At 22.7% G+C, this 14,441-nt stretch overlaps 1 protein-coding gene across 1 annotated transcript; it reads right to left on the bottom strand. All coding sequences in view use genetic code 6, as the record gives it.

The window, feature by feature from the left end:
- Positions 1-2,239: 2,239 nt before the first annotated feature.
- Positions 2,240-14,089, bottom strand: TTHERM_00013820 (transmembrane protein, putative; the record flags this gene model as incomplete). The annotated part of the gene is made up of 8 exons (XM_001008361.2): positions 2,240-3,461; positions 3,970-4,575; positions 4,632-5,224; positions 5,291-8,457; positions 9,454-10,416; positions 10,502-11,578; positions 11,630-12,286; positions 12,997-14,089. The coding sequence occupies 8 exons, from the start codon at positions 14,087-14,089 to the stop codon at positions 2,240-2,242; spliced, it is 9,378 nt and encodes a 3,125-aa protein (XP_001008361.2).
- Positions 14,090-14,441: the final 352 nt, after the last annotated feature.

Here is a 14,441-nt window from a genome sequence, read left to right as displayed (position 1 = left end):
GAATATTATAATCCTTAGAATTAATGTACGTTGGTGTTTCATCTTTTCTTTTTGATAACGAGGTTATATCTAAAATATTTATTAATTAGTTCTAAATTCTATCAACTTTGTAATACAGTCTAAGGATTAGCTTTTCTTAGATATTCTCAAATATATTATCAATACCTTAATCAGCATCATAACCAATTAATGTGTTTACTTACTCCTTCGATTGCATTTTAAATCTCATTTATGTAGACATACCGATACAATATAAAAGATTTATCTACGCCTCTATAGTAATCCCACTAGCATTTTTTGTTTCCTTTTTAGCTTTAGTATATTTCATTCTATCAGCAGTTAAAAGTTGTATACCTGATCAATACTTCTTTTATAAAACAAAATATCTAAGATTAAATGTACTGATTAGCACATTAGTAGTATTTTCTTATATTGCTTCACAGAACATTTACCAGGCTGCTTTAGAAAATATATTTTGTAATTATTACAGCAATACATATTTCATGAAAAGTTAAATGGATTAAGTTTGCTATACAGATGAGCATTATTTCTATATGTTGGTTCTAATTGGTCCTGTTCTATTCCTAGTATCAATAGTCTATCCTTTTTGTATGCTGTTTATTCTTTATAGAAACAGATTTAAATTAACTGATTAGAAGTATAAATCTATTAACTTAATTAGAAGGTATGGATACTTATTTAAAGGTTATAAAAAAAATACATGGTGGTGGGAAATATTAAAAACTTAGTATAAATTTTTAATAACCTTAATGGCTACACTTTTCAGCTCTTAACCTTTGCCTTAAATATTGTGCATTATATTTATTTAATTAATATATCTCTACTTATTAATAAAATACTAGCCCTATTAGCATTACAAAATTAACTAGCTTGAAATTAAATCTGTGATATACACTATACTCATATTTTGGATATCCATTGCTTACTTTTACAATTCAAGTGGTTTCTTATCAGTTTTAACATAAATTGGTTTCGTTTATCTTATGATAATTTTGTTTGGTAATTAAAAATAAATAAATAAATAAATCATTTTAAAATTACTTTCTTATTGTTATTAATTATATAAATAAATAGGAAGATTAGTCTTAAATTTAGTTGAAAATAATACAAGAGTCAATTTCTTTGCAATAGATAAAATTAATTGTATAAGTTGGTTAAGAAGGTTCTTAAGAAAGCACTTATCAGGAGAAAATAGATGCTAGTCTTCTATAAAGAAATACTTCTACAATAACTCATGGGGTTTTTATAATTTAATATACAAAGAAAATTATACACCTTACAGAGTTTTTAACAAGTACAATTATTTATTTTTCATTTACTTATATTATTTAATAAATAAAATAATTTTTATGAGGTTATTTAAAAAAAACAAACATCAATTTATTTAAAAAATAAATAAAAAAATAAATAATTAATTAATTAAATAAACAAACAAATAAATAAATAGTTGGAAAAAAGCTAGATCAGCTTTTCAAGGATAAAAACTCTTGCTAATGGGCTTCAAAAATTCATGGAATTAAAAGTATAAAATATTAGAGAAGATAGCAATTTAATAAAGAGCTAAATAACTAGATTAGTTCTTAACAACTTAGATAGAAAAATAAAAGTTAAAATATTAAATTAAAAGCAAGCTATTTGTGAAACCTGAAGCAAAAAAATAAAACTAAAATAATTAAATCTTTTCTTTTTGTTAAAATTTAATTCCTAAAATACAAAAATAGCGTTCAAAAAGCTTCTTCAAAAAAATTTAATATCAGAATCCAAATTCTTCTAACAAAAAAAGCAATTCTATAAAAATTTTAGAAACTACATAAACAAGATAGTAAAGTTAAAATTTTCCTACAGTTAGTTAAAATGAAAGTAATATTATACTGCTTGAAGATTAGAAATTTTTGTAAAAAAATAAGTGAATTTTTTGTGTTATTTATGATTTATTTTTTTGTAACTCTATAAATAATTATATATATACTAAATTTATTGTAGATTATTAAATTTCCAATACTTAAATTTTATACAATAAATATGGAAAAAAATTTTCATAAAAAAATTCATAAAAACAGTTTTTAAAATCCTAATTTATCATATCATAGTCGTTTATATTACAAAATACAAACAAAGAAAAAATAATATTTTAAAATTTAGACTGTTAGATAATAAATAATCAATAATTTATAAACTAAAAACTTTTATACAAAAATAATTAATTATAAATATTCACTCACATACTATTAATATTTGTTTTCATACATTTAAAATTTTTTGTTTCTGGTAATTTTTGAATAGTTTATTCAGAATTAAGTTTTTTGTCTAGCATCATTTCAGATGGAAGGCAGTCTTCATTTGGAATTTTTATAGGTTTAGACAGTTTTACTGAATTTATTGATTACAACTATTAATCAGAAGATATTATTAAAGAGGTTATATTTTTAATATCTTCTTTGGATTGTGTTTCATAGAATAAACTTTTTTTAGAACATTTGCTTTTGCTATTCTAAAGATTTATGATTTCATTATTTTATTGAGGCTTTATTTATTTTACAGATTAAACAAAAGGTGGCGTTTGAGAAGAATTTTTATCCCTTTTAAAAATATTCTTGGAAAATTATACCATTTTAGAATCTATGAAGTAAAGTGCTAATGTTTAGTAACCTATTTTTCTTACAGTCATTTAAACTTTTTTCCAACCTTTATGCGACATGTATGCATTCCTTGGTGTATGTAAATATTTTTATGTGAACGGGATCTTCTAAATTATTCTCTAAATGCATGGATAAATAAGCATGTCTTTGTTATATGAAAACTTTTCTTTAAACAGAGCAATGATGAAAAAGATAAAAAAAAGAGTATTCAAAAGTATAAATGAGGCAAACATTAGTTTTTAAATATCTTCATCATCAGTGGTAATATAAATCATTCCTAATTATATGCATATTAATTAGATAAAACTAGCTGCTTAATCTAGTTAATTTAAAAAGAGTCTCTTATATGGATTTGATAAATGCTATTTTCTGATATAAATTATCATTATTACGCTTAATAATGCTCCTTTTGTTATTTGACTTTCATTGTAAACACTTAATGCTAAGAATAATAACCCTTTTTATATAATTTTGACTAATTCCCAATAATAATACTGTGATTTGTATTCAGAAAAGAAAAACCTTTGTCTCAAGTAAAAAGAAATCTTATAAAAATTATTTTTATTTGCTTTGAGCTCAAATAAAATGTAAATAGGAAATTTAACTAAGAGTAAGAATATTAAAGGAGCAGCGATAGGAAATCCTATATATAAATGCTGATCAGAATAGCATAAAAACTAATTGTCTGAATAAACATATTTTTATGTGCCTATCTGTTCACAGGATAAAATGGTTATTAGCTAAGAAAGGAGACTTGGAAATATCATAAAATAGAGATAGTACATACAGTTTCTAACAAATCTAGTTTTAAATTATGTAAAGAAATTTAATTATGTTTAAATATAAATAAAATTAAAAACATGTTTGTTTGGATTTTGATGTTGATGGAAGTAAAATTCTATATTAAACAATAGAATTAGCTTATTTATATTTTTTTAAAATTCAGAGGAGATAAAGAGATAAAAAGAAATATTTTAGTGAATAATCTCCTATTAATTTTGATGAAAAAGTAGATCTTTTTGATATAAAACCGAGTTGAGCTTATTAAAGTTGTTATGACATTAAAAATAGATCTGCCAATCAACATTATATTAGATAATGAAATTAGATTATTTAGATTTTTTTTTTTAATAGAGAAGAGATAAGGAAATATTTAATCTAATAATTTCCTACCAATTTTAATGAAAAATTAGATCTTTTTTTATATTGGGTTTTTTAAAGTTTGTTTTTAAGGCATTAAGAATAATTTAACCTTCATTAAAGAATAAATTTTGTTTATTTTAATTGAATATCTAGTCAATAAAATTACCTTTTGATAGCGTCCTTCGTGTAATAAGATTTTTTATATTTTAAGTGTGCAACAAAGTAGGCTATTATATTAGAAAAGATTATGTAAAGAAGTGTATTAATTATTAACCATAGAAGCCTAATGTAGATTATTTCAATGTAATTCGTCCAACCATTTTTTATAAAAAAGCAGTCCAAGAAATATTAGCTTATTTATAAAGGATTGCCTAGAAAATAGATTATTACTTCTAATATATCTGGAAGTCTAAAGTTAAAATATAGAACTATTTATATGATCTAAATGTAATTTATAATAAATTTAGCTAAAATGCTAAAACTCACATCATCTATTGAGAGCCCTAAATTAATTATACCTGCTCTCTTTAGGTAATATGCTTTCAGAGTTGCTTCAGCCTCAAAGGTAACTTAATGAGCTAGATATGTGAAAAAAAATGGAAACAAGACAATAAAAAGTGAAACCAAAACTAATCTTAAATTCTAATCATCACCACATTCCTAACATTCATAATCTCGATATTTCGTGTAACCTTGGCCTTTCCAAATTTCTCCCTGATAATCACAACTCTCACAGCGAGGGCCAAATCCACCTTAGCTACAACCATTTATTCTATAAAAAATAAATAAAATTAAATATAATATTAAGTTTTTTAATTAATTAATTACTCTCTAGGCTGACACTTATTAGGATTGTTAAAGCAGTAATAAATGTTTGTAGTATTTGGCTCAATCCAATATCCTTCTTTGATTTCGATAACATTTTTATAGCATTTTTTTGCAATATCAGGACACATTAAACATTTTTGCGTAAAAGAACTTGGTTTTACTAGAGAAAATGTATTATCTTTACATTCAAGGCACTCATAGATTTAACGATCAAAGGAATTAAAGACTTCACCCGATATGCATTCTCGGAATTAGATGGTTATTGTTATCTCCTTCTAATCTTATCTCTTTCCCTCATCTCCTGGAAAATTTATCATAGTTCTAACTTTAATTTCGGCTTACTCCTTTGGCCTTAATAAGTAACTTAATTTTGTAAGTATGTACTGAAAGCCATCATTGCTTCGAAAAATTTCTCCTACGATTTCTAACTCTTTTTTACTCCTGTTGATTTATATTTTTTCTGAAGACATCATAAGCGTAGAATATTGAATTAACTCTCTTTGCAATATTTAGTATTTTGTGTTTGTTAAATCTATCTCTTTAGATAAATAATTCAGTTTCTAATTTTGTTCATCCAGCCAAAAAAATTAAATCTATTTGATAAAAATATTTATTTATTTATAAATTTAATAAATGACTTTAAAATATATAATTTTTACTTCTTATTAAATATACGAGATACTTGAAACAACGTCATCTACCTCATTACTATTTTAGGAGTTTACAATCATTAACCTTTATGGAAAATTTGTGTAATCTTAACCAAAAAAAATAGCCTTGTTATTTTTAAAACTACCTTTTACCTAGTCTATTGTTTACTTGAAATAGCGTATTCCACCTCCTATGGCAGCATAATTATATTATATTAGTGTCTTCTCAGTTGAATTAATTGCATTTTCTTCTATTATTTGAATAGTCGTATTTATTGAAAAAATAGCCCCACCTGAAAATGTAGCGTTATTGTATTCTATGATTGTTTTAGATAATGTGATAGATGAAGATTTAGAATATATCGCACCTCCATTTAAACCAGCTGAATTTTTACTTAATTTAACATTTGAAAATCTAAGAGAAGCTTGGTAAATTTAAATTGCTGTTCCATTGCTACTGCTGCTTTTAAGGTATTAAATTAATGAATCTTAGATTATAACTAAGTTATTTGCATCTTATTTTCCATAAATAAGTATAGCAGTATTAATAATTTTAGAAATAAAAATTTTTTATTATTATTGATAATTTTTTAAGACGTAGGGATAAACTGAAATATTTTTCAATAAAGAATTTTAACATTAAACGATACCGAAAAAATGATGCAATTAGTTGTTTTGTTAGATAGTTGCGTTTTCAACAGTTAAATTTTAATTTTAAGAGAAATAAAATAAAAAGTTAATATTATCTGCTAAAATAATATTGGAATTGATAATTTTAACTGCATTAGCATTTTAACAACGAATTATTGACTAAAAACACTTTGCCTGGTAAATATTTAAATCTTAAATGGTTATATTTTGAGCTTCAATAAAAATATAATCACTGAAATGGCATACATAAGGCTATACTTACTCCAATTGATAAGATGTGATATTAAATATTTGAATTTGGAGCTTGTTTGATTCGTTCAATTATGAAAATTTTTAATTGGCAGAATAATCTATTGTTATAGTTTTATTAAAGTGTATTAGCATAGATACATTACTCTTTTCTAAAAATATGTTCATTATCTTCAATTAAGTTTTGACATAAATAATTCTGAAGATGCATGTTATTAATTAAGAGTTTGTTGGTAAATTAATGTATTAATCAAGATAATTTGAATCTGTTAGATTAACTATTTTTTAATTGTTTATTTGGCTATTTGGCTATTCATTTATTTTATTAGAATCATTTTCTTAGAAATCAAATTATAAATTTAAATTTAAGAATGAAAAATTTTGGAGTAAGAGCTGATCGATGTCCTGTAAAAAGAATAGATCAATAGCAATATTTACATTAGTAAAGTTGACATCTGCAATCACAACCTCTTAGCATGAAATTAAACTTATCCACCCATAATTTTCAATTTCTTCTTAGTCAGGATATTTAAATGAATTATTATTAGCATCTCCATAAACATTAAGCTATGTTATGTTCAAAAAACCAGAAGCTTCTACAAATATAAATTAATAACTTAGAAAGGATTAATGAATTGTTAAATTTTTAATATATATTGTCGATATATTTTAAAATTAGATTAAAATTTGTTCTTCGGAATTTATTAAAATATTCTCAAGTATTACTTAATCACAATCATCAAAAAACAGACTTTTTTTGAGTTCAATATTTTCAAAATGAACGTATTTCAAAGATACAAATTAAATGATCTCAGAAGTATTGTTTTCATTATCTTCACTATTATGTTGCTATAAAGTCCCATTCATTACCTTTAATTTATTTATAACTGAACTCTTAATTGTTGAGGGAGGAATATAAACGTTATTATTGCAGAGATCATAAACGAAATAAGAATACATTTTAGTTTTAAACTTCAAAGAATTTGGAATAACTAGATAGTTTTATTATTTTGATTTTAAAGAATCCTCATCTGAATTGTCTTCTTCTTCAACAATTTAAGAAGGAAATCTAAAATTAATCTAGTTATACAGCCCTTCATTTTGAGAATAAATATCATCATATTAAATTAATTATTAGTACTAACTTTTTTAGATTACGTAATTAGCCACACATTATTTCGATTCAAAAACCTTATAGTTTGAGTTCCATTCAGAGTTAAATTTTATTTATCTAGTTATATCAATTAAATTGTTAAAATCAGCACCTATTATTCTGATAAAAACAGAATCTTCGTTAGTAAAAGTTTCTACCTTTAAAATCTAAATAGACAAGTAAGCTTAATCATAGATAGGTATTGCTATTTTTCTATTAATTATTTTTTGAGAGTAATATTCAGAATTATCTCCTTAGTTACTTTTATAATTGTGAGTATTAGAAGAAGTAGAGCTATATGATGAATAGGAACCACCACTTTTAGTGAGTGTTTTTATTTATGTTTCAGTTTAATCTGCTAATATTTTGTAGATATATAATTTATTTACATCCGAAATAACTACATATTCCTATTCTATCAAAAATATTTGCTTAATTTAAACAAAATCTTTATTTTTTATGTATAACATCAAAGTAAATGATTTTTAAACTTCAAAAATATGAATTTTCGAAGCACTTAATGCTGCCAATAAATTATCATTCAATTTTTAAAGTTTGACTTGAATTCGAGCCTACAATTGAAATTAAGCAGCGATGATATTTCTCTCTTATTCTTTTTTTAGCAAATCTTGATATTTTATCACATATATGAAATAGCTATCTGCAATATAAATTTATTGAGTGTGATTGTCTTCAATTATAGCTTATACGGTATTGAATATATCATTTTTTTACCATAAATTACCACATTAAAAGTTATATACACTCAGTACTTATTCAGTAGATATAAAAATCAATTAAACTCTCTCTTAATCAATGATTAAATTCAAATTTTAAATACCTTTAACATTACCAATGAATTATTGAGGGAGCTATGCTCTACAAGGGGTATCTAGGTTAGATTTTTAAGCTATAAGGTTGAAATTATCATCAATAAGAGCAAATTAAACTTTAGGACCTGGGCAGATTAAAATGAAATTTTAAAAATCAAACTATTACAAATTAATTTATTAAGTTTAAAAGTCTAAGCTATCATTATCGATATTTATGTAATAGAGTTAACCATTTTTAAAAGCATAAATAAAAACAATATTTTCTTCACTACTTAAACTTACATGTATCTCTTAATAATCATATAGATTTAATGATTTAATATATTAATTCCTATCATATAAATAAAACTCTCGATCAAAATTAATGATTGCTATTGACTTTAAGTCACTTTCATTCAAATACACTGCATATTAAGTATTTCGTCTTTTTAGTGATTCTAAGTTTTAAGAATCCACCTATATAGGTAGATTTAAAATGTTGTAGTATTGCATTTCTGTGTTATAAATGCAAATACTACCTAGCTTCAAATTCAGAAATATTAAATCCCCATTAAAGAAATGCTAAATCTAAGAAGACTTTTATTTAGATGTAGTTCCTTATTGATTTTATTTAAAGGAAAAACCATTTTTTTATTTTTCATAAAAGAAATTCTTAAAATATTATTTATCTTCAAAATAAAATCGTTCAAGCACGAATGGAAAGATATAAGATAGATCCAGAATTTGGATATATTTTTCTATAGATTGCTAATGGATAAACGCTATATCGAGAGAAGGAGAGTAATGAAACTAACTTTCAGAGAAAATGTAATAAAAGTTTGATTCACTAGTTGAGATAAGAATATTGCCTATTACAAGAATGGATTTATCTTCAATTATTGCCGTATTAGTTTGATTTATAAAAAAATCAATATTTATCCTCTCTAAATCTATATTTAGAGATATTTCTTTAAGAATGCTTTGTTTTTGATATAAAATTATACCAATTTTAAAAGTACTGCTTGAAGTTTGTTAATAAAAAACTAGGTATGTACTACTGCATGCTCTAGGGATGCTTGTCTTTGTTTTGAATATAAAAAAAGGTTCCTAATTTTAGCTGAATGGAAAATCATATCCAACAATATAACTCTCATATCTTAAAAATAACTTCTAATACTGCCAACAATAGAAATAATAATTTTCTTAGTGAAAAGTTTATTTTTTGAAATCTTTAAATAATTTGATGGGAGATAGAGTTGAATATGCTACTATTTAAATATATTGTTCATTCTTTAACTAGATTAAACCTATAATGAAATCTCTTTCTAAATTTAATTATCCACCCTTATTGTTAAAGGAAAAATTTACTAAATCCTAAGAGAAATTGGCATTTAATTATTGCTTATATTTTTATTTATCATAAAAGTAAACATTTTAGTTAAGAGTATAGTAAAGATGTGTTTTACTTTCAAGTAGATAATTCTTTTCTTACTGATTTTAATCATTAATCAATAGTTCTCGTTGCTCATAAAATTTGTTCTCTAAAAAGTCATAAACACCATACAAGTTTAAGATGATTTAAGGATCTACTTACGAGAAAAAAGCAAATTGATCTGCTTTTTCTGGGTAATCCATTTAAAAGCTATGAATAAAATCAGGAAAGAGAAAAATTTATTAATTTGTTCCTTAAGAATATTTTTTATAATTCGAAGAAATTTCTTGCAAACTATAAACTAATATATTCATGTTATCACAAATAATAAGAGTATCATATATTCCTACCATTTAATATGTAAATATCTCGCAAAGTACTTTAATAGAATAAGAAAAAATGATTTGCTTTTCAGGATATTTAAATAAATCTATCCTTCTGTTTGCTAATATCTATTTATCAGCATTTTAGTAAGCCTCGATAGCTAAAATCTGCCACTTATCAGAGTACATAGTATTTTAATAATAATCATCTAAAAATATTCTATCCGAAAATATTTGCTTAATAATATAAGGAATTTTCTAATTTTTATATAAAATCTAATACTTTTCTATATTTTCTGTGTATTGACATTAAAAGCTGCAGAGAACACTTATTTATTCTTTACTGTTAAGTTAATTGTAGAATTGAAGTTTGTTTTAAGAAAATGGACCTTCTATTAATTAATGATTTTCAACACTATCTTTCTATTGAATTCTTTTTTTATCAATTAATTTTATCTCACTGTTACTAACTACCTTGTAAGTCATAATACTATTTGAATAAATTTCCATTTCATCTATTAAAATAAAAATGATATTATTTTGAAAGAAATAACCAAAGTAAAAAAAATATTTATTTCATTGCTTTTAATTAATATTTACCACTTCCTAAATATTTAGATGCAACTATTTGAAAGTAGTTTCCTTCATTGTATTGGCTTTAAGGAAAAACCTAAAATGTGCAGTTTAAATCAGAGAGGTAAGGAACGTAATTTGTATCGTCTAAAGCAATCAAAGGTATAATTTTATTATCGATCTGTTAAACTGCTGTAGAAAGTAAGTCAATAAAGTGAAATATAAACATTTTTTACTTGAGTTCTTAAACAATCATCCAAGTCTTTTACTATTCTATCTGATATTTAAATATTCTGCCAGTTATTTAATTTAATGTGTAATCAATTTAATTTTATTCAATAGTTTCTAAGTTAAACTTGGCAAATTTTCCAGATGAAATGATAAGTATATTTGAAGTATCTAAAAACTCTAAATTAAATTCTTCGATTTCAATATCTATCTGCTTGTATAACTATAAACTATCTTTTTCAATTATTTTAATCATGCTTTATTTATTTTAAACATCAGAAATAGATATAGCGATATATTTATTGTTGTCCTTTATCTCTTTAAAATTTTGCAATTCACAAGTAATTAATTTACTCTTTTAATTGTTTACTAACTAAAAATACAAGCAGCTGCTTGATTCTCTGCTCTCTTTAGCTAAAAATATTTAATCAGAAACGATTCTTTCCACTTAGAAATAAACCTCATAATTTGGGGATATGTGAAAGTTAAAATAATGTATTGTTAATATTAGTTCTTGTTCTTAGCTGTTTAAAAGACCGAAAACTTTGATTAATCTGCTACTTGAATTAATTAGTATTTTGAAATTCTATCGTATTATTTTTAAACCATTTATTATTTCATCACCTTTAAGCTCTTTTTGAAAAAGTGCCTAACCATTTTTACTCATTAAAATTATTAAATTTCCTTTCATACTTATTGCAACATTAATTAATATATGTCTTTCTTAATCTATATTAACACCTCCATACTCTTATATTCTTTACACCTCAATATTATTTTCATTACAAAAGCTAAATAATTGCTTAGGCTCCTAATCAGGTTGAAGAATCAAAGCATTATTGTCATAACTAATTACCAAAAAGCTTTTTTACTATTCTAATTTAAATTAAAAAAAATTATTTTTTAATAAATTTTAAAAAATCATACCTGATTAAATTTATTCATTATGAAAAAATGTATTTTTAATAGGCTTTTAAATATCTGAGAAAATAGAATTAAGTTTGAAATTTCTGTCATATACTGAAAGCTAAAAGGAATTTTTAGTTGATACATAGATATGATTATTGAACTCGGATACAAAATAGAATTCCTCAGAAAAGATTTAGGTTTTAAATAAAATTAAATCTTTATTTTAATTCAAACAATCTATTTCATTAGAGCAATTTAAAATCAGGTCTTTTATACCTACAAAATACAAATAATTTTAGTAAACAAAAGCTATTTAATTGGATTGCTCAAGTAAATAACCATAATCACTTTTAGCTGCTACTCTAGTTAAAGCATAAGAATTTGAGTTAAATATAAAAATACTTAAACCATTCAATAAAATAAATAATATCTATTAATCTTATGAAGTAGGGATTAAAGAAAAGCATTTAATCCAGTCCACTTAAGTTAGTTCATCAATATATTATTAATCGATAGGTTCATTCTATTCTAAAAAGGAAGAATAGGTAAAAACCCTAAACTCAGTAAATATAATTAGTCTATTCGTTTCAGGTATCACATAGAATTCAATTATGTTCTATCCTATCTCGAATTGAAACTTTATATTTTTCATATCCATTAAATCAAAGACATAAACTATTTATAAATTTTTTAAATAAAATTTTAAATTTATAAAATAAAAGTTCATTATTAACTTTTATAAGTTAGTTTTTTTCAAAAAAATTTATTTTTATCATGGTTTTTATATTAATTCAAAAAAAATATAAACATCAAAGAATAAATAAATTATTTTTAACAATTTTTGTTTAGTAATTTTTATTTGTTCAAAAAAAGAGATATTTTAATAATTTGAAAAAATCTGATTTAGCCTTAATGGTTTTATTTATTTAATTAACTTATGATGCTTAATATTAGTTTATTCTATATTTATTGTATGTAATAAATGATTGAATCTATTTAAAAAATTATAATATGAGATTTTTATGCAAGTGATTTAAACAAACAAGATATTTTTTGTATTTTTTTTAAATTTCTTATTATATTGATTGTTTAAAATTTTATAAAAAATCTTATTGCTTTAAAATAATTCTAATTTATAAAATATATAAGACTATTTATTAAGTTTAGAATTACTATTTTAAACTATTATTCAATTTATTTTTTATAATTGAAATTATCTTAAAAAAATTAAGTTTGTTATTAAGTTTAGAATTACTATTTTAAACTATTAATCAATTTGTCTTTTATAATTGAAATTATCTTAAAAAAATTAAGTTTGTTTAATCTGAATATTTATTTGTCTGTTTTAAACAAAGAAGAGCGTTTAATTATATAAATGAATTTACTATTTTATAAAGATGATGAGTATGTTATCAGTAGAGTAATATCATCTTCTAGTATATCTTTACTAATTATTTTAGTACAGTTAGTATTTAGAACTATATTTGGCATATCAATAGTTTATATAAGCTCATTATAACCTAAGGAATAAACAAAAATAGATTTGTCATAGATGACATATAAATTATTAAATATTCCAATTATATTTAAAATGTCTTTATCTGTGTTTAGATTTTATAAGTAGAATAAGAACTTTAAACTTCCCCTGGAGAATTATTAAACTTCTTTTTTTGTGTAGAAAAATTAATAATACTCTAAAGTATACACCTTTAATCCTTCTATTTTTTACAAAGAGAAATCATTAAAAAATTTATATTTACATAAAATAAATAAAATATTTTTTTTGTTTATTTATTTTTTTGTTATTTTACCTTCATCTGGATTAAAGCAATTGGAATTAAATTCGCCTATATAATTATCTTGTGAACATATTTTAGGGTATTTACAAATATGTTATTCTTCGTTTTACTCTAAATTGTCTGGACATTTTTCAACTTCTACTATTTAATTCGTAGTATAATTAAAGTATGCATATCTAGATTAATTGCTGACAGAGAAAACGCATTCAACTTTTGATATAGAAAGTTAGAAACCTTTTTCACAAGCTTCACATTTATTTTTGTCTATACATTATTTACAAAATGGTATATTACAGATAGCACAATTTTATGTTTAATTATCTTCATAATATCCAGCTGGACAAATATCTAAGCACATTTATTAATACTTATAGCCTTTGCATTTAAAACAGTCAGTTTTATCTGCCCCAAAACAAGAAACACAACTAGAATCACACTTATTGCACACACCTTTACCTTAATAGAATTCATCGTATTTGCAAACTTAGCAATACTTAATACAAAGAGATAAAAAAATGAGTAAAACAAATTTAAAACTACTATCTAACATAATTTAATATTTTGAGATTATTTCTCTTTAATTAATTAAATATTTTTTTTGTTTTGAATTGAAATGAGAAATTGATTAATTGACTGATTTATGTATCTATCTATCTTTCTATTTATCTCTGATTATCATTTATTATCATCAATTTTAAAAAATGTAATTGATATTCAAACTAATTCGTAATTAGATATAATCATACCATTAATTAATTAATTAACTAATTATTTTTCCTTTCATAATGTACACATTAGCAAAAAAAAAAAAAAAATTAATTATCAAGTTAATGATTTATTCAAAATTGGTTCTAGTTTCATCAAATTTTGTTATTTTGGATCACTTCTTTTACACTAAATAAATAAAAGATGTGGCAATAACATTAACTATTGATGAGGATAAAATTTATCCATTTCTATCTAAATATCTTCTTTGAAAACATAAATTATAAAATTAATATTTTATTAAATTACGAAATATAACTTTGAAA

This window comes from Tetrahymena thermophila, assembly GCF_000189635.1.
Source record: "Tetrahymena thermophila SB210 genomic scaffold scf_8254803, whole genome shotgun sequence".
NCBI lineage: Eukaryota > Ciliophora > Oligohymenophorea > Hymenostomatida > Tetrahymenidae > Tetrahymena > Tetrahymena thermophila.
Note: the sequence above shows the minus strand (reverse complement) of the source record. Positions and strands in the feature narration are given on the sequence as shown.